At 37.7% G+C, this 21,457-nt stretch overlaps 1 protein-coding gene across 1 annotated transcript; it reads left to right on the forward strand.

Annotated features, from left to right (window-relative positions):
- Positions 1–2,100: 2,100 nt before the first annotated feature.
- Positions 2,101–4,679, forward strand: SKL2 (shikimate kinase like 2). Its single transcript, XM_089601573.1, has 8 exons — positions 2,101–2,393; positions 3,036–3,226; positions 3,314–3,508; positions 3,596–3,657; positions 3,790–3,856; positions 3,969–4,084; positions 4,158–4,334; positions 4,420–4,679. The coding sequence occupies exons 1-8, from the start codon at positions 2,163–2,165 to the stop codon at positions 4,530–4,532; spliced, it is 1,152 nt and encodes a 383-aa protein (XP_089457699.1). The 5' UTR covers positions 2,101–2,162; the 3' UTR covers positions 4,533–4,679.
- Positions 4,680–21,457: the final 16,778 nt, after the last annotated feature.

The raw sequence follows: 21,457 nt of genomic DNA on the forward strand, positions 1-21,457 counted from the left end.
CAAAAAAAAAGGAAAATTCAAACTGACTCTTCGATTCCGACTGACGAAGCGCGGCTAAACTCGCGCCACGTGTCAAAATATCCTGGAAATAAGCACCGCGCGCCCAAAATCGAAAATTTGAATCTTTCCCCCCATTTTATTTCGGGATTTCGAAAATTTTTCTCAAGTATTTTAAAAAATATTTGAAATATTTTTCAAAATACTCGGGGGCTAATTGTGGGGGTCAAAAATCAATTTTCTAAAAATAAAAATAACAAAACCATTTAAGTTGGGCTTAGGTTCGACCAAAGCCCAACAACAGACCCAGTCCGACTCTCAAGGACATATTTGGACCCAATTCGACTCCTGAAGCTCGACCCAAGCCTAGTAAGGAGCCCAGTTCGCCACAGGAAAGACGAGCCGCCCGAGTTGACCCAGCGAGAGGAATCGGTCATGGTCAGATAGAAGACTTCGCCGCGAAGACCGGATCTGAGATAATTTCGACTAGCGACGTGGCAGAGCCGAACTGACGAACACATGTCCACTTCAACAAACCAGCATCGACTATAAATAGAAGCCGATACGTCAAATTTCGCACACGCAAGCTGATAATCTTACTTTCGATCTCTCATTTCTATATTCTCTGAGTTCGTCCTTGTTGAGTTCGGCACTCCGCCACCGTTTAGTCTGTAATTCATTCAGTTATTAATATAAGCTTTGAGCATTTATATTCGTTTCGGTCCATTTCTTTTGAATTTCCTTCGCTTCTTATACGACGTCTTCTGAAATCCATACTTACAATAAATCAAATATATAAACTTTATTATAATTTGGGATTGTTGAAATCGACATCAACATTATTTACTATTTTTTTAGTTAATGATATGTAACTTTTTATAAAATAAATAAATTAGGGGTAAAATTTTAATTTTGTGTTTTTTGGGATGAATTTACAATTATAAATAGTGTTGCACTGTTTTAGAGGAGAGTCTCCCATTAAATTTCGTCATCATACTATATTTTTGTATTATTTTGGTATAAAAATTAGTGTGAATAGGAGCAAATTTTACACACTAAAATAATAAAATGGTGTAAGAGTATTTCCAAATGCTGACATTAAATTTGGTGTAGTTTTGACACTAAATTTAGTATAATTTTTACAACAAATTTTCTTTTTGTTTCAATGATACCACACCAAATCTCACGCTAAAGAGAATATTCAAAAAAATATGTTTTTTTGATTCTTAATCTAAGATACTTTATATTTCGTGTCTTAATTTTATAAGTTATGTCTAATTAGAGCAAAAATGTAATTGTATTTTATTTATCAATTATGTATAACATACAGTATAAATCAATAATAAATTATTTAAAAATTAAAAATGTGATCAATAAAAGTGAAAATTAGTAAATTTCATTACATAAATAATACAATATTTTTTAGGGAATAGGTAATACATCATAAAAAATATAAATGTGAAAATTACATACTATTATAATTAAATTAATTCATATTCATGTACTCATTCCACAAATGATCTATCAATGCATCACGTAGTACAAAATGAACATCTCTGGAGATTAGTATTTGTGGTAATGCTAGGCATTTTGTGGTAATAGTACTTGTAGTAGTATATTTTAATTATCGGCTTAATTAGATTTGATATCTATAAATTATTTTTATTAATTATTTGCTTAATTTGGTTTGATATTTATATATATATATATTTTTTTTAATTATTGGCTTAAAATTGGTATTGAGGAAATTACTTTGAATTACAAATAAAACTCCAAATAGTTAAAAATATATGGATTAAAATTGGATTAATTAAAATATGTACTTAAATTAAAGATTGTGAATTAGTTAGATTATAATAATTTTTAAATATTTGGTGTAATTTTGACACAAAATAAATAGTGTTATATTAAATTTGGTGTAAACACTGTTTATTTGGTATAAAAGTTGTATATTTAGAGTTTAGTATTAGAGATGATCTTAGACCAGTTTTTTTTGTTTTTTTGTTTTTTTGTTTTTTTTTTGTTTTTTGTTTTTTTGTTTTTGGTTTAAAGAATAAATTCAAAACAACGGAAATTGTACATATGGATTTTTATTTATTTAAAAACTCGGAATTTCACATAAACAAAAAAGAAAACAACTTCTCAGCTCTCCTCCTATCCTAAAAATGGCTGCCACGGCTACAGCCACTTCCACGTCTCTGACCTTATTTTCTCCGAAACCCAAACACTCGTCTGCTCAAACTCTTCTTCTCCAACGACCCAATTTTATTACCTTCAGACCCAACCCAAAAACCAACCTCTCTCTGCTTCTCTCCGACAACAATGTCTTCTCGTCCCACAACTCCTTCTCTCGCCTCGCTGCCCACAGCCTCTCAGCAACACCACTTTCTTACGAGGTTTCCTTTCTTCCCTTGTTTGATTGCCAATATATTTTGATTCTTTGTATCACATTATTCGGGCTTTTTTTATTTTTTATTATTTTTTTTTTGTAGTAACTGAGTTTAGCATGAAAGTTTCGCGCTTTGTCGAAATTGAACACTAAGTTACTTATTTATTTAATTTTATATGATTGATAAGATGTGGATGTACTTTTTGTCATTTCGGAGAATTTAGTGTAGAAGGACTATTCAGTTTCAATCTTCAATACTAAGTATCTGTTTCATTGTGTGTTTGTGTGTGTGTGTGTGTTTTTTTTTTAAACTAGTACATGATTAACCTTTATGTTTTGCTAGAAGGATATTTGGTTTCTTTTGGAAGATAGTGTGGAATTTACAAGGATGTCTGCATGATTTTTCGTATGAAATTCGAAGTATGCCTTGTGTAATGGTCATTTGACCCTTGGGTCATTGTGAATGCTGATATGTAAATGGTGTTCATTTTGTGTTCTTTATTAAAACCGCTTCTACCAGATTTTTTTAACATTTTGGTTCGCAAGAGATTCTACAACGCTACCATTGAGAGATGGATTGTATTTTTAATAAGAGGTGGGAAATTATTGTATACGAATTTCGTGCTACTAAAGAAAATTAAAATTGCAGTTTTTCGATAGCTCTTCTGAGGTCGAACTGAGGCTACAGTTAGGGAACCGGGATGTTCAAAGCCCCAAGGATATCTTTGTGGACGCAAATGACACAAACTTAACAGTCAAAGTCCAAAACTCCGGGTCTCTAATCACACTTATCGAAACAAATCGCTTGTTTGACAGAGTCAAGGCTTCAGAAACAATATGGTTTCTGCTGTGGAACTTTCAACTTATTATACATATTTTAATGACTTTGTTTGTGCCTTGAAAGAAATCTCGTTGCCATTGCTAAAGGTACATTGACGAGGACGAACTGGTGGTGAACTTGAAGAAGCAAGACCCGGATTTGAAATGGCCCGATATCATGGAGTCATGGGAGTCGTTAACTAGTGGAGCTTCACAGCTTCTGAAAGGTGCTTCGATTTACATTATCGGGGAATCTACCGAAATCAACCAGAAAGTTGCTCAAGAACTTGCAGTTGGTATTGGGTATAACTTTACTTCTCCACGTAAAGTTGAATTGCTTTGTAAAAGCCTGTTAGATGATTAATCGACATAATATTCACTACATTTCAGGTACACGCCTTTGAGTACAAAAGAGCTTCTCGAAAGCTTTACCAAGCAAACCATTGATTCATGTAAGTTAAACAATCCTATTGCAAGATATTTATCCACTTTTCTCCGCAAACTAATTTATTTACAGTGGTGTTCTTTTTCCCAAGTCTTATTCAAAATTAATCTAAAGCCAGCTAAAATCCAAACCTTTTCAGGTGTTCTTGCTGAAGGGTCAGATTCCGTTGCAGAATCAGAAAGCGCTATATTGGAAAGCCTAAGTAGGTACTGCCCTTAATTCCAAGTGTTTTTCAGTTCCTCTTCTATAATAATTTTTGATGTTTTTTGTTTCATGTAAAAACATTGAAAAATTTAACATCTGTTGGTTCACGTGCAGCCATGTCCGCACTGTGGTCGGCACATTAGGGCAACATGGAACCTCTCGAAGGTCCGATACATGGCAACATCTTCACGCAGGCTTCACTGTGTGGCTCTCTTCAACCGAAGCAACCGGTAATTTTTTCGATTTTGTGGGTCTTGGCTATACCAAAACGTGTTCAACAACTCTATCTATTTGTCGTTACAGATGAAGATTCGGCCAAAGAGGAAGCCCGGAAAAATGTCAAAGACAGAAGTTCGGGGTACTCGAGATCGGACGTGGTCGTGAAGTTCCAGGGTTGGGATCCAAACCACGCAAAAGCCTTGGCTCAAGCGTGTTTGAGCGCTCTCAAGCAGTTGCTTCTGTCTGATAAGAAACTCCCCGGTATGTAATTCAAGCTAGAGCTGTCCATGGGCTTTTTTCACCTTTTAATTTATATTTATTTGATTTAATGTCTGGTGTGTTGAAGATAAGAAGAGCCTTTACATAAGGCTGGGATGCCGCGGTGACTGGCCGAACATCAAGCCTCCCGGTTGGGACCCTTCAACTGGAGATGGTGATTCTTCCTCTACTTCGTACTAATTACTAATGGAATTGTTATATGTATATTTATTTTACCCCTGTATTTATATATGTATGCATAAACTGAAAATGTGTGCCCTCAAAAAGTATTAGTTTTTATTTTATTTTATTTATTTATTAATTTATGGTTTGAGGAGTTGATGCAAAGTAGCTAGTCTATTATTGGTGGTTATGCAAAGTAGCTAGTTTATTAACAGAATCTTGATTAAATTCATTTGCTGACTTAGGCATTAAATCTAAAGGGAAACATTTCGGATCAGCGGCGATCCGAATGACTTAAAAGATTTTTGAACATAAAACCATTACGAGACCTCGGCCTAAGGGAAATATTTTAGATTTTCGACTATCTAGAAGACTTAGCGAATTCTTTATAATCTTTAAGGGAAACATTTTGGATCGATCACGGGCGATCTAAAAGACTTAACAGATTTTGCAAGTCCCAATTATCTCGGGAGCGAACTAAATAATACTGTGAACACTCTCAGATCGGTTGGACAAACTGAATGACAGACAAAATATAAACATTCATGCATGCAAAGAAAGATTTGGCGAGCTAAAAGACTTGGCAGATCTTAAGAGATGAAATTGCGTTGCAAAAAATAAAAATAATAATCCAAATAAAATAGGGGTACCGAAGACCCCTATAATTGTCTAAAAACTTATAAAAACTTCGCCATAAACAACGGGCCCTAAGAACAAAAATTTTAAAAAAAATCATAATATATAAAAACGAAAGAAAAAAGTAGATCCCTTGCTGGCAGAAAAGAAGAGCTTAGACTTGGTCTTGGGGCTGAACCTCGGCACCTGGCCGCTCGGGAGTAGACATAAATGCCGCCACATTATCGCTCTCCTCGAGAATAAAGTTCAAGACCTCGTCAGTCTGATTGAGCATGGAGCCATGCTCATCAATAACGGCGGTCTCATTATCGGCTGCGGAGGCATCGACAGGGGATCGGTCCGAGTAGGGAGTGAAAGGGATGTCCTCGACCTCGAGGATGGGGATGGCTGCGTAGTCGGCCTCGTACTGGGCAATATCGTCCTCGGTATCCTTCATCTCGCCCGCCCAGTCCGAGATCTCGCCCTTCAAAGCCTCCGAGATCAGCTCCCTATTTCCCCGGCACTGCTAAAGTTTTTTCAGGACGAGGATGGCCTCGTCCGTCTTTTCTTTCTGAGCACGGTACTTGAGAATGTGCTCCCTGTATCGCAGCGAAGTTGCCTTCTTCGTCGCATGCACGGCCCGATCTCGTCCGCCTTCGCCATCCTCTTCGTCCGAGCGAGCTCCTCGAGAGCGTCCTTCAGCTCTTTGTCCCGATCCGCCAGGTCGACCGCCAACTTCTCCTTTTCTCTCCTCAGCCCGTCCGCATAAGAACCCCACTTCTGGATCTTGACCTTCTTTTCGTCGAGATCCACAGAGAGGCAATGGGCCTTGGCGAAGAGATCGTCGCCCCTCTGCTTCGCCCTTTCCAGCAGGGCGTCCTTGGCCAAGAGATCATCCTGAAGAGTGGCGATCTTCTCATTCATGCCTTGGAGCTCGGTCTGAAGAGACTCTGTCCGCTGCTGAACCTCGACCAGCTTCTCCTGCTCGGCCTTAGCATCACGAAGGCGCTTCTCATAGCGAAAAATGCCTTTGTTCAGTTGGGTCGACAGCTGAAAACAAAAATTTTCGTTAGCTCGACCTCAATAAATCCGCCAAAATTTTTACAAGTACAACAGGTCGACTATAAAAAAATATAAAATATAATAATGCTTGCTTTAGTCCATAAATGGATTTAAGCAACTCACAAACCTTGGTCTCTTGACCTTTATCCACGAAACCGTCTAGTTGAGGCATGTAAATGCGCTCGTCAAGATTGCCATTCAGGAAGGCTGTCTTGACATCGGCAACGGCCTTGCCTTTGTCGCCCGGGGCCGCTGTGGCCACGGGGGCTTCGGTAGAAGGCTCATTCTCACCACCTTCGGGAAGTTCCGGGTCCTGGTCCTTCTTCTTCTTCTTCTTCTTCTTCTTCTTCTTCTTCTTCTTCTTCTTCTTCTTCTTCTTCTTCTTCTCTCCTTCTTCGGGCACTTCGCCCTCAAGAACTCGACCCACTGGCGTCTTGCTCTTCTTAGGCGCAGCCACAACCTCGGCGCTTTCATTGGCGCGCCCCTCCTCGACGACTGGAGCAACAGACTCGGGAGCTTGGGCCTCCAAAATGACATCGGGCGAGGTCACAGTCATCTCAGGGCTTCGCCCGAATTCACCGGAACTACCGAGATCGAAGACGCCAGCCTAACCCCCATCACTTCGACCTCAGGGTCATTAGTGGGCACCGATGGTGCCGGAGTCGAGATAGAGGCCATGACCCCCTTCTTATTTTTTTCTCGCCTCGCGAGCACTAACTGGGGTGTTCATGTTGTCTCCTACGTCTAATAAAAGAGAGAGAGAGAGAGGAGAAAAGGCAGTAAAATATCTTATACGATTGTCAGTAAAAAAAGAAAAGAAAAACAAAGAAGACAAAGTCGGCGTTTGTCGAACTGACCTTCTTCAAGATCTCCTTCTAAGGTAGTCGGCAGATGTGGCCAAAGTCTGGCCGAAATAAACCTATAAGGCGTGAAGCTCGACCACTCTACTTCACCATCTTGTAATTTCGTTAGCTTCTCGGCGAACTCTACTCCTTGAGAGGGCGCTCTGATCTTTTCTGAAAAATAGAATAGGTAAACGTTAGTCCACTTCGTTTACCCATAAAAAATAAATAACAAAATAAGATAAATTTTCATGCATACTCGGCGAGCTCACCCACGTTGACGAGAAAGAACGAACTCGATCCCCGAGGGAATGCTCGTTTACGGCGAAGTAAAAATATCGCCTTTCCCAAAATTTGTCTTTCGAAGGCAAGCCCGAGATCACTCCCTTGCATGCAGCCCTCGAATGATAGAAACACTTTGGATCGTGTTTCGAGTTTGCCTCGACAACACAAATACAGATTAAATCCATCAGTGTGAGTTCGACTCTTTCCTCATGGGCCACAACTATTAGACCCATCACCATCCTGACGAAATTCGGACACATCTGGGGCAATGTTAACCCTAAAGTTCGGACGAAGTCGAACAAGAGAGGGTGAATAGGAAATCTTAGACCACACTTCTCCAACCAAATTTCGTATATACAACAGAAGCCTTCCACGACGGTGTCGGCAGTGGCTCCGGGAGGAGGAAGAAGGATCTTAATTTCTTGGGGGATTTGATATTTTTCACGGATTCTCCTAAGGTCGGTCGAGGTCACAGCAGAAGGTAAAAGGATATCTTCATTTCCTAAGGGCTGAGACCCTGGTGGATGAAGTCCTGAGCTCGACATCTAAAAGCTAAGTTTTGAGGACGAACTGCTTAAAGATATGAACTTGTTTGAGTTCGCTAGTCGAGCTGAGAGTGAGAAATAGCTGAAGCAAAGAACTTAGAGAGAAAACTCAAGCTCGAAATAAAGAGAAAAGTTCAAAAGAGAGAATTACCTTTTAACCGCAGATGATGAGAATATAAATGAGAAGAAGTGACTCTTCGGTGCACTTATTTATACATTTCATTATTAACCAAAATCCCGAAAAAATCTAATGATTTCGGAAAATAAATCAAATCAAATCGAAAATATTTCCTTGATATTTGCAAAGATATCAACAGACGCACCGACTCTTCGACTTCGACTTACGAAGTGCAATCATATCACGCAACGTGTGGAGAGAACGCGCTTCCGCGCGGTACCACGTGTCACAAAATATTTGATTTCCCCCTTTAATTCAAGGTGGTTCGAATTCCTCGCGGTAAATATTTTCAAAATATTCGAAATATTTTTAAAATATTTGGGGGCTAATTGTGGGGGTAAAAAATCAATCATTTAAAAAATTAATCTCGGTTGGGCTTTAGCCTGACCAAAGCCCAAATCCATTATGTAAATCGATTCGGAGGATTGATTCTGGGCCTAGTACGATCTCGGCAGATCGGCCCAAGCGCAATCGCACTTTCCAGCTCGACCACGTCCATCCGGCCACAAGGATCAGTTCGTCAAAGAGGAGACCGCGCCGCGAAGACCGGATCTGAGACCACTTCAGCCCCGACGAGGAGAACGGATCAAGGAGCACGTGTCTTCAGCGAGATAGCTCCGTCTAGCCTATAAGTAGAAGATGAGTTGACGATTTTCACACACGCAAGATTACAATTTTCATCTCTCGACCATTATTCATTACATTTACAATACTTTCAGTGTTGAGTTCGCCTTCTTGAGCTCGTCATCTCATCCTCTCGTAATTTAATTTTATAATAATAAAGTTTATTATTATTCTCCTTTTTTTTTATAGCTTTTCATTTCTATATTGTTTCTTATACGACGTCTTCTGAGACCTTTACAAAATAAATATCAAATATTAGTATATTATTATTTGTGATTGTTGATCGGTCCAAAAACTGACATCAACATGAGTGATACTTGAAAATATAAGTATTTTGTTCAAAAACTAAAAGTTACATGATGAAAGTTGTTAATAAGTTCATAACATATATCATTTTCGGTTTTGGATATATATATATATATATATATATATATATATTTTTTTTTTTTTTTAATATTTTGGTAAAATAATATAGGGGAATTACAAATATAACATTTTTTTATGTGTAATGTTTTAAAAATAGTTTCTATTTCAAATCTTATAAGAAAATTGATTTTTCAAACGACAAATAATTATTTATTTTTAAATTAAGTTCTAACCAGATAATAAAATTAAATAGAGTTCAAATCACCAAACAATTTTTTTTTAAAATAAAAATTCTTAACATCAAGAAAAGTTATGCTTTACAATTAAAAAAAAAAATTATTTTCGTAATAACAGCTTCAAACATACTATTTATGTGATAATTACAAAAAAATGGCTACCAGAAACAATATCCACAAAAAATATTAGTGTTATTCATATCCATTTCACCTATAAAAATAATTCATGTTCTTTTCCCCCTCTGAGTACATGATGTGTAATTGAAAATTATTTGGCTAGAGGTTGTTTTCATTAATATTATTAGTATAAGTAGGTCTAAGACAATTGCAGTAATTGAATCGGAACTTCCTAATTAAAATTTTAAATTTGCGATAATAAAATGGATAAAAGACATAATTACCCCCTGAACTATGACGGTGATGAAAATACACTCCCTGTACTCTAAAATCGATCAATTTACCCCTTAATATCAGTTCTTGTAACATTTGTGGTCCTTCCGTTTATTTTTGGATCTGATCCGTTAGTTATATATACACACTTTTGTAACTATATATGTAAAGTGAGGGAATTTTCGTAAATACCCTTAACATCTATTAAAAAAAATTAAAATTAAATAAAATTAATAAATCATAGCAATTACAATCTCTCTCTCTCTCTCCTCTGAATCTCCCCGAAGCTTCTCTGCTCGCCCATCACTTCAACGTGAACCACCACCACTCTCCAAATCGCTTCAATGACACAGTTATGAGCCTTTCATCTTCAACCTTCGAATATCCGATTTTGCTCCTTGCTCACTTGTCAATGTTCACCGCGATTGTGCTCCGGCATGGCGGACGACATTCGGTGCCTCTGAGAAATCAAGGAGGCGATGCGACACAGATCTCCTTCATTGTCGACTCAATCTCTCCGACAACGCTTTCGACAGAGTCGTCCCCAAGGAGCTTTCTCGTTGCCCAGGCTCAAAGACTACCGCCTCTCCGGCCCGGTCTTGGTGTCGGTCCGGTTGAGAATCCTAAGTACGATCTCGGTTGAGATTCACCGCGAGAACTTGGCTCGCTGGACTTGGTGTCGGTCCGGTTCGCACGCAGATAAACCCAACATTAGAGAGAGAGAATGTATTAATTCTTTATTTTAATTTCTTTATTAATGACTTTCTTTATTAAGATTATTTTAATTTATTTATTTAATATTATTTTATTAATCTTAATCAAGATAAAAATTAGAATTACATATAATATCATTATTTTGAGTGTCACATGATATTCACATGCTTATTTAACGGATGATTTAACAGAATTTTAGACGGAAGGACAATATTGAAATTAATACAAAGATGAAGGGGAAAATATCGAGTTTTTAAAGTATAGGGGGTGAACTCTTATAGACACCATAGTTCGGGGGGGGGGGGGGGGGGGGCAAATATGTCTTTTATTCTAAAAAAATACATAATAAAAAAAATAATTACATGATTTAAATAAGAGATTTGTGTTCCGTCCACGGTTCAAAAAAAAAAAGAAAAAGAGATTTATAATTAATTAGGTCATGATTTTGGATCTAGACTACGTTTGACAATAGAAATGGACATGAATGATACTAAACTCTTTCCATCATTAAAATCCTAAATGACTAAAAATAAGTAATAGAAATGGACATGAATGATACTAAACTCTTTGCTGGTAATAGAGATGGACATGTATAATATTAACTTGTTTGTAAAATATTGATATTTTTTTCCTTCACAAAACTAATAGTTTTAGTTTTAGAGGCATAATTTTAATACTGAAGTTGTCATAAAATACATCATTTTAAATTTTGGAAAGCAGATTCAACATTTTGTTAATTAAAAGAATTGAAGTATTATTCATATTCGCTTCACTAAGTATATAAATTTTGGAAAGCAGATTCAACATTTTGTTAATTAAAAGAATTGAAGTATTATTCATATTCGCTTCACTAAGTATATAATATGTAATGGTTATTTGAGGGGAGAAATTTGAGTAATTAGATCCAATATTACACTAAATTACTTAAATTCTTTTTGGTATTTCAAAAGTCATCTGACTTTCAACCCATTTGCGGATCAAAATACCCTCGTATTCAAACACTTGATTTTTTTTTTTTTAATTTTTTCTTATTTTTTATACAACTCTATTTTTGTTCTCAAATTCTCTTATCTATCAAATTTTTATTCTATAAGTTTGATAATTACTTTTAGAAAACTATCTTCAGACTAAAAATAACTTTGTTTGTTTAATTTTTAGTTCTAGATGTGTTTTCGTCATGCCGATGGAAAATTGAACAGAAAAATTGTGGAAAAGGGCAAGTGAAATGCCGTTTTTAAATGCCGTTTTCGATGGAAAACCGACGTGCCGACGGAAAACCGAACGGAAATAATGTTGCGAAACAAACACATACATATATATTTGTAAATATAGTCCACAATAATTGGACTATATAATTGCACGTGAAGTGGTTCGGGTTCCATTTCAATATGTCAACAAATTTCTATTTCAACATGTCAATAAATTCTATTCAAAGTTATTTCATTTCAATTCGTAATAATTTCAATTCCTACTCTAACAATTTCATTTCTAGCATAAATGATAAACTAATTTCAATTCAAAGTCTAACAATTTCAATTTCAATTCAAAGTCTAACAATTTCAATTCAAAATCAAACACCATCAATTCAATTCAACTGAAGATATATAAATTATAATTCAAAACATAAGTATATGTAATTTAAACTTTAAAGACATAACCTTACTTAAAAATACAGAAATAAATAGTTGAAAATCTGATTTTTGAGTCGCTGGAAAAAATGGTGGTTCGCCGGAAAAAATGGTGGTTCGTCGGAAGTCCTCAGAAAAATCTGGAAAAAATATATATGATAGATCGTCACAATACAAACAACATCAATGAAGGCGAGTACATGAAAAAAAAATCAAATTAATCATCAAAATGAAGAAAATAAAAATCTGGGTTTATGAACAAACGAAAACGACTTTCCGGGCATGTTCGTTTCGTCCGAAATTCTTCTTCTGTCGCAGAATCTTGCTTCAATTTGCTCTTTAGAATGGACGAAAACGACCGGCGTAAAATCATGGAAACGACATGTCGATGTCGTCGATATTCGAACGACATAACGGCGACAAACGACATTATCCATTTCCTCGGCCGTTAGGTGACCGGAAACGGCTTTTCCAGCAAAAGTCGGAGAAATTCGCCGGATTTTAAAACCCTGGCTATTACTAAACCATTTATATGGAAATTTTAACCTAGAAAGTAAAAAACAAAAAAAATGCTCTTATTCCCTAAAATAGCCTAATAATCTCTCTAAAATAAATAGCGCTGAATTAAACCTTTTATGCAACCAAGGTCTCATTGGAATGTAGGTTGAATTATGTATCCATCTTTATCACTTCCATGATTTATTGAAGTCGTTTGAGATAAAATTTGCACTAATCTGGAAAACCTAGATAAAGTCGCATTCAAAGGCAGAAACATTACTCACACTTTGTAGAACACTTTTTGTAACACCTGCTGAAAACACATAGCTTTAATCTTTTTTATTTATTTGTTTTTGGTTCAGAAACATATATCTTTAATTATCTTCATCATATTTAACTTGTTTAATGCACGCGTTTTGCCAAAAAAAAAAAAAAATACAAAGTCAACTGTTCTAACCTTGATTATTTATTAATTATTGTTATACAAAATAAAAAGAGAAATTGCCTCGTTTGTCATCAATTTCATAATATTTTCTCACTTTCCACCAAAAGACTAATTTGACCAAAAATGCCACCACTATGTCAACAATATTGACATCTAATAGTGAAGAGCAAAAATAGATGTCAACATTGTTGACATAGATGATGTCTCTTTTGATGGAAAGTGGAAAAAATGTTATGAAATTAGTGACAAACAGAGCAGTTTCTCAAATAAAAATCAGACGGCAATGAAAAAAATACAATCCTTCCCACAGTCCAGCTTAATTATCTTTATGTTTTGTATAAATCTAATACAATACACGATTATTGAAAGCAAAGCTAAGAAATGTACAATAAAAAAACAACTTGATATATAGATGTAACTGGAAAGAAGAGAATATATTACGCTTGCCAGTAATACTGTGGTAGGTTCACACTTGCTGCATCACCAATTGTGGATAGTTTCTGCTTTCTCGGGTGGCGAGGGAGCGCTTCTCTCGTCCTCCCGAAGTGAGACGGAGTAGAATGGCCCACTCACATATAAATGATGATGATAATAATAGTTATTATTTTCACTATTAGGACTGGGAGGTATTAATTTTCTAGGGCTAGCAATAGCAAATGGCTTGTTTTGGTCAACGTGAGTCAAGGAGACCTTGGAGGTTAAGCCCAAGCCATGGGTGGATGATAATAGAAGAATGGTAATGAGGGTAAGGAACACAAAAAGATTTCTCATAGTTTTTGTTTTTGTTGATTTTTTAAATGCTGATTCTCTTTGCAGTACTATTTAAATATAATTTCCCTTTGATTTCGTTTTAAGGAAAATTTTTAGACTCTTCGGGGCAAATTATGCAACAGTTTAAAAAATACTGGAATTAGTCGCAATCCTAACCATCAAATCCTTGTTCTGCAAGTAACTGACTTTGTAGAGTCTATTTATTCCCACGACATCACGCATAATAGTCAACTAAACATTTGATGTATTATCTTAAATTATAGGCGAGTATTTATTTCAAAACATTTGAAGTTTGTAACTTCTGCGGCATAATATCTTATGTTTCTCGAAGCAATCAGTCACATTTATGAACTTTCAGCGTTGACAATAATTTTTAGTCACACTTTTCTACGTAAATGTGTTTTACTAATATTTCTGTAAGCCATATATATTTCATCATCTTCATCACGACCTTTTCAAAGTCATTAGTGTTTTTAAAAAAAAAAAAAATCATGTACAGTACAAAGTTATAGTGCCGTAGAAGACCCGTAGACATGTAGGTGTAGGTATGGACTTTCTTCGCAGCTCATAATTTAATTTATCCATGAGAGTCACTCATTGAACTTTTTTTTTGTAGGAAATTGGATAGTCAAGGAAAATATATTTGTATAAAATGTCTCATCTCTGAGTTTTTGTGGCTGTTTCATTCAGTCTTTTATAAACACTAGTTTTTAAGCCGTGCGTGCCCGTGGCACGGCATTTGTTTGATACAATATTATTCAAATATTTCAAATTAAGATAGTAGATAAGATGGTAGCAGATAAGTTTATTTGCACAAGAACGTACATAGTGAAATAGAGTTTACAAAGGCATAAGAATTTACAGGTGCAAATAAGTTTACATCCTGAAATAAACGAGTTTATGAAAGCTAAACTTACTAGGGTATATGCAACATAAGAGTAAGCTGCAACCAAAAATAAGTGGAGTTGCAACAAGTCAGTGAGTTTGGAGACAGTTGAAGAAGTCGTTTCATTTGAGAAGCTCAAACGGTTTTGCGTTTCATTTGAGAAGCTCAAACGGTTTTGCATCTCATGCTCTGTAGTCATAAAAATAGAGCTGGAAAAAAGATGGTGAATCTGTAGCTGGGATAAGTTGTTAGATGTTAATGATAAACTTGATCATGAACTCTGAACGTGTAGATTCCCTTATTCATAACACACATTTTTTAGTCGTATTAACAGCAAGTGATGTAAAAAAAACTATTGTTATATATTCTAACGCAGCCCTTAAATTCTTGTGACTTTGCTGCTTGTGAAAGAAACATATCATATAATTGTTCCGGAACGGCGATCACTTTTAAAACGATATTGCCACCTGAGCAACAAGAATGTGCACTTTCGAACTGAAATAGAACAGCCGAACAATGATGGCACAAATAAGGATATTTGAGCTTATGAGTGTGTGCAGTGACAGATCTAGGACTTTAATCGACTGGGGGCACAATTTTTTTTTTATAATGGGTTGATAGACAAAACAAGAAAAATGCTAGAAAAAGCTTCAATAAATAATTAAGTATAAAAAATTACAATTGTATATGCCGATTTTTCATGTCTTGAAATCTCCGTATAATTATCTCATTGTCAGTCCTATAAAAAACATCTCTTTTCAATGTACACAATTATATTATCATTCATCAATTTATCTCCCATTCGATTGCGTTGACGATTTTTCACAGTATTCATGCTTGAACATACTATTTCGACTGAAGCGGTAGCAACTGGAAGAACTAATGCCAGTGTGATGAACAAATATACTAGTGGATATACCTGATCTTTCTTTGTCTCGTCCATCTTTTTTGCAAGATCCCCAAGCCCTCTAAGGTCAGCAAACTCCGCATTAGAGCGCATGTTGAAAATATAAGTTTCGAGTTGCTTATCGAGCTTTAAGCGATTAACAATAGAAAAGTCTTCGGGATAAAACTCGGCAAGACGGATTACTTTTTGTTTGTCATAAGAAGAAAAAGAGTTGGTCGGGCACAAACATGCTACAGACAAAAGAAGCTCCTTGTTCGCCTTAGTGAAACGATCATTTAACTCCAAAAATTGCATAGCAATGACAGAATAAAACAGCTCAACACGAAAGTGAAACAAATTCATTACTCCTTGGCCTTCCTTGAGGTATGTAAACATCATCCATGTTAGTTATTCCCACGTTATTCTTTTCACAAAAAGAAAAACTTCATCATGAAAAGAAAAAAACTTCATCAGAGAAATCTTCCCACCCTTTGTCTCGCATCGATTGCAACCTTAGCTTATAAATTTTTGCCAAAGTAATAGCATTTACAATATCTTGGTCTCTCATCTGCAAAGCTTTTGACAATTCTTCTGTAATTCTTAATATTGCCTTTATCAAGTGTAGCGTAAATACAAAATAAAAGGATTGCATGATAATCAATAAATTAATTACTCAAATTTCTACTCTGAGCTTACCCCTCGTCAACAAAAATCTCAAGAAGATCAATCGCGGATGAGAACATGAGATTAGAATCCTTTTCCTTTCCAATTTTTCTTACAGTCCAATAATCAACCACACCTTGAAACAAATGAAGTCGTGTTCCTCGCCTTGAATATTTTTTGTATGTTTGTTCGACGCATTTGAGTTCCAATCCATTGAAAACCTCATTCAATCTACTTTATAGTTCAAGAATTTGAGAAGATAAGAAATTGGCAACAATCTTGTGTTTGAAATTAGCTAGTCCTCGTGAATCGATAATTGTGCTCTTGCACTCTTTATTACTTGACGATAAGTACGATTGGGCCGTGTTAGGAATTTTCCTTATTTTAGGAATTCCAACCATCAGGTATAAAGGCTGAACTCATTTCCTTATTAGCAAACAATTTAGATATTTTTGCTTGGAAAGAATCAGATATGGTAGGAATAGATCCCAACCATGCTTGTTACCGATTAAATGTTGATCCCAAGGCAAGGCCGATTAGACAACAAGAAGACCCATGAATGCCGACAAATATGCGACACTCAAGGAAGAAGTTGATAAACTTATTTCTAATCGGTCAATTAGAGAAACAAAATATTCTAGCTGGCTTGCCAATCCTGTTTTGGTTAAAAAAACCGAATGGAAAATGGGGAACATGTGTTGATTTCACATATTCAAATAAAGCCTGTCCTAAAAATAGATTCTCAATGCCTAGAATTGACCAGCTAATCGATGCAATAGCTGGTCACGAATTATTAAGTTTCATGGATGCATACTCGGGATATAACCAAATCCCAATGTATGGTCCAAATGAAGATCACACAACATTTCTTACTGACTGCGGTCTATACTGTTACACAATAATGCCATTCGAATGAAAAAAATCCAAGAACCACTTACCAAAGGTTGGTAAACTTCACAACCTTAAAATTCGCATTAGTATCCAACCTTGCCTACTCAGCGACTTTGGCTTTCTATTCGGCCTCGAGCCCTCTCTTCGGCAGCCGAGAGCGATAGTGTTAGCTCATTATAAGAAACCTTGAGTTTCTTGATGTCCCCGAAGAGTTTCTACCGGTCAAGGAGCCCGTTGACTAGGTCCAGGGCCGAGATAGGATAGACTAGCCATAGCCTGACAAAATAGATTTTCAGATTCGAGAATAAAGAAAAATAAAAACAAACAATTTTTTTAAGAATAAAACTTACCAATGAGAGACAATCGGTAAGACGAACTGCGCGAGCAGGTTGATAAATCTCGCAGATGCTTTTGGCCTCCTTCATCGTCAGAACTCTCATCATGTAGCTAAATACCCGGTTCAGATGATCCGGAGCATGTGTGCTACTCGGTTCTGATGAGGCAGAAGTAACAGAAGATGAACGGCTAAAATGTTTGGCATCTTTTGAGCGCTTTGGGGATTGCCATAATTTTGTCAGCGGTCTCTCATTCTTAGAGGATTGGGCGACTCTTTTGCTCGACCCCTTAATTGAAGGAACTTTGAAACCCTTCGGCAACATCAAGTTAGCGGATAGAGAAGGAAGTTTTCCATATCTACACAACATATAAATTGTTTCCAACGTAAACTAAAAGTGAACCTCAATCAAATAAAATCTATTTCACATACCAGAGGAGTTTGGGTTTGTATGGTAAAAGGCCCAGTAGTACTTCGAAAAGTTCTTGGCGGTCTAGATGTTAACAATGATCTCACAGACGCGAATGAAGAGATTATGTAACAATGAAATAGACGAAATATCGCAAAAAATTAAAGAACCTATCTGTTAACCTGAAAAATTGGTTACACCTATCTCACGAAGTAATTTGAGTTCCGAGTACACAGCCTCGGGGATTCTCAGGATATAGGCAAGAATTTCTCTTAATACAGACGAATCTATTACAAGAGAGCAAAATAAATGAGAGTAAACTTCAAAGCTAAATCTAGTTCTTCTTCTTTCTAGAAAACGTGAATCCCATTTGGTCTTGTCGAAGTCCCTATTTATATAAGTCCAGGGGCCTTTGCAGTTGTTAATGGGTGTCGTGGGAGAGTGTTAGGAATCGTGGGGTGATCAACCTCACGTTCCCTGGCAGTTATTTGGTCTTCCCTCTCTTTTGTGAAGAGTGGGTGGTTATTTATGCTTTCCTCGGTGTTAACCGTTGAGGTCAGCGTTTTGATTAAATATTACACGTGTTTTATTGTCCGACTAGCCTTTTCTTTTGACCTATTGTGTTCTCTTCTCTTCGAAGTTCTGAGTCATAGGGTCCGTTCTTTTTTAATATGAACGTTCGCTCCTTAACCTTCATGAGTCCTTGGACCTTTGGGTACGAACTCTATTGCTGGATATCTCTATTCTCGGAATGCCGACTATATCGTTTGAGCTCGGCGAATTCTATGAGTAACAACAGCCTTCCAGTTTCTTAGTATTTAGTAAAAATGGTAAGGAACTAGAATGAGTCTAATCTTTGATTCAATTAGACCGTTACACTTTTACTAAATTTTCTTATGTTCGGATTTATGCCAACTAGAAGTTCGACCTATCTTTGTCGAATGTGTTTTTGTTTCAAAACGCGGTCGTTTTGCTCACGAGGTCATGACCGTTCGCATCTACTGTTAGATCGATGTGGCTTCCTTGGCACGCTTGATCCTAACCGTTCTTTTGATTGATCGACGCCACGTATAAAAAGGGGGAGAATCTGTCGGTCCTGTTCATTTTCGTCTTCGATTTTGAATTTTTCTCATTCCTCTTCTTTCGCTCCGCGCTTTCAGATATTTCGGCGACTTTTTTGGCGAAGAATTCTGTTTTAATCACCTGTTTTCCGACGCATTTGTCATTATAAATCTTTGGGTAAGTCTTTCCTTACTGGTTTCCTCTGTTTTTCTGCAATGGGTACTAATTTTTTTTTTTTTTTATTTTTTTTTATTTTATAGAATTGCAAATATTTGGGCGTCGGGATTTCTTGGATATTCGGAGTTCCGAGGTGTGCAACTATTTTGCCTTATTATGTTTAGTATTCCCTTACTTATAGGATATGGGAGGTTCGTTTTGACCTGACTTGGGGATTGACTCCCGAATAGTCAAAAGGACTGAGCCCGATCCTAAGGAAGTGATTCTTCCTTCCGGGCCGAGCATCCCTTTTTTCCGGGACCGTGAGTGGTAACATTCTTGAAGTCGGCTGTGACCTGCCTGTATTTGCTATAGAGCTCTCCTGGGTGTTCCACCATCCACCCTTTCATCCTGCGCTCATGGGTCGGGAACTAAAAGATCAGATTTTTGATCCTTCCCAGTTTGATTGTAGGGAAGAAATGTCTTCGGAGACGACCGTATCAGAATCTTGCGAATCGGACAGGAGACTTGAGACCGATCCTGACCGAGCACGTTCTCCCGAGCTCGAGGTGAAAGGTACTAGCTCTCCACCGGAAAGTGATTCTCCAGGTCCGAGTGGCCAGATCCTTGAGAACGAGGAGGAAGATGGGATGTCTGAGGCCCGTGAACGGACAGAGGGGCAGTTTTCTGCCGAACAGTGGACTTCTCGGATCAGTGATAGTTATATCAATGACCTTTATGAGGAGTTTAAGATCCCTGAGGGATTAGGCTGTCTACTCCTCGGGACGACGAGCGTGCATGCGACCCTCCTCCGGGAAAGGTGGCCTTTAATGCGTCAATTCTGAGGGCGATCGGCGGCCTGCCAGTGCACCCCATGGTGGCAGAACTTTTATTAGAGATAGGATTGGCTCTCACTCAGCTTATACCATCCGTCTACAAGATCTTTATAGGCCTTATCGCCCTTTGGGCGAAACATTATAAGTGCACTCTTCTCCTAGAGGATTTTACTCAGTTTTATAGTTTCAAGACTTCCCCGGGCCATCATGGGTTCAATTATGCTTGTTCTCAGAAAAATTCCGAAAAAATAGTTACCTTCCTTCCGACTAGCCAGAAGAACAGGAAGGATTACTTTTTTTTGGGTGGAGGGGGATTGGTTTTTGGGGGACAAGGTCGTCCCCACCAAGTTCTCTGAGCTCGGTGTGGTTTTGTTTAGACAACATTTGTTTATTGCTTCACACCTTCACGACTTTACTAACTTGTCTTTGGATATGTTTCAGGTGAGCTACCCGTTTACGGTCCAGACGAGCTCGAGGAACGTTATACTATTTTTGACCTATCCGAGCAAGACCGCTCCTAGTTTACCGTTCTCGATCCCGATTTCCTTGACAAGTTTTACGGCCGCCCTTACCGGAGTAAGTAACCTTGTTTTTTGCGCCTTCTTATAACTAGTTTCTTTTTAGTGAGGTTTGCTCAGTCTCTTTCAGAGATGGGAAGGAGGGCTGCTCCCGAAGAGGTTCCGAGGAACCCAAAAAGAAAAAATTCTTCTTTTAAGGATAGAGAGCTTGCCGAGAAGAAATCGAAGGTTCCCAATTCGAGCCCTTCGAAGCCCTCCGAGCCTCCAGTGGTGGTCATCTCGCCTGATGCACCGGAGCCTTCTGACGCCCAAGTACACCTTGCCCCAGCCTTCTCGTTCCTTCAGGTACGAATTCACGCCGAGGAGGTGGAATCTCAGCGCGAGAAAACCACCGAGGAGGCCATGACTCTCTATGCCGAGCTCTCTGCCAAGGTAAACAAATTTATTTATTAAATAGTTGTGTATTTTTCTAATCACTTTTCTCTCGTTGCAGGCTTTCGTTGGTATGGTTCGGCTAGCCGGCACGGTCGGGTCCGAGCTTGCTTCTCTTCGTTCTTGCAACGAGCTGCACCTTAAAGAGAAAGAGGCGGCTAAGGCAGAGGCGAGGAAGGCTAAGGTCGAGCTTCGGTCCAGAAGTGCCGACCAGGAGTCCGTCCGGGCCGAGGTCCAGGAGAGTCCGAGAGGCTGCGGCCGCCGAAGCCGTGGAGGCCTACAAGGCTTCCGCGAGTACAAGGACAAGAGGGACGACCTCTACTCGGCTGGGATGGACTACAAACTGGAGCTCCTTCGGAAGCGGAATCCTAATTTGGATACCACAGATTTCGATGCCGACATGGAGTCGTCCGAGACCGTTTCGGAGGAGGCGGCGGAGGATACGGGGGTCGGGGCACAATTATAAGAATCAAATGTTGTTGTTTTTTTTATCTGGTTCGAATGGATTTTGAGCTGATAGTCCGTGGTCGGACTGGTTTGTAATATATTTTATATGGCTCTGCCGGGCCTTATTTTAGCTTGTTGCTAACTTTTACTTGTTATTTGGAGAATTTTGAAATGATTTTTGTATTTTCCATCTGTATTGAGCTTTGAAATTACATAGTTTTCGT

The sequence above is a fragment of the Urtica dioica genome, chromosome 2, assembly GCF_054948205.1.
Source record: "Urtica dioica subsp. dioica isolate 48M chromosome 2, U.dioica_male_clone48M_v1_H2, whole genome shotgun sequence".
NCBI classification, from domain to species: domain Eukaryota; kingdom Viridiplantae; phylum Streptophyta; class Magnoliopsida; order Rosales; family Urticaceae; genus Urtica; species Urtica dioica.

Coding starts and splice junctions, on each gene's coding strand:
- SKL2 (XM_089601573.1), top strand. CDS start 2,163: ATGGCTGCCACGGCTACAGCCACTTCCACGTCTCTGACCTTATTTTCT. Junction 2,394..3,035: donor CAACACCACTTTCTTACGAG/GTTTCCTTTCTT, acceptor TTAAAATTGCAG/TTTTTCGATAGCTCTTCTGA. Junction 3,658..3,789: donor CAAGCAAACCATTGATTCAT/GTAAGTTAAACA, acceptor AAACCTTTTCAG/GTGTTCTTGCTGAAGGGTCA.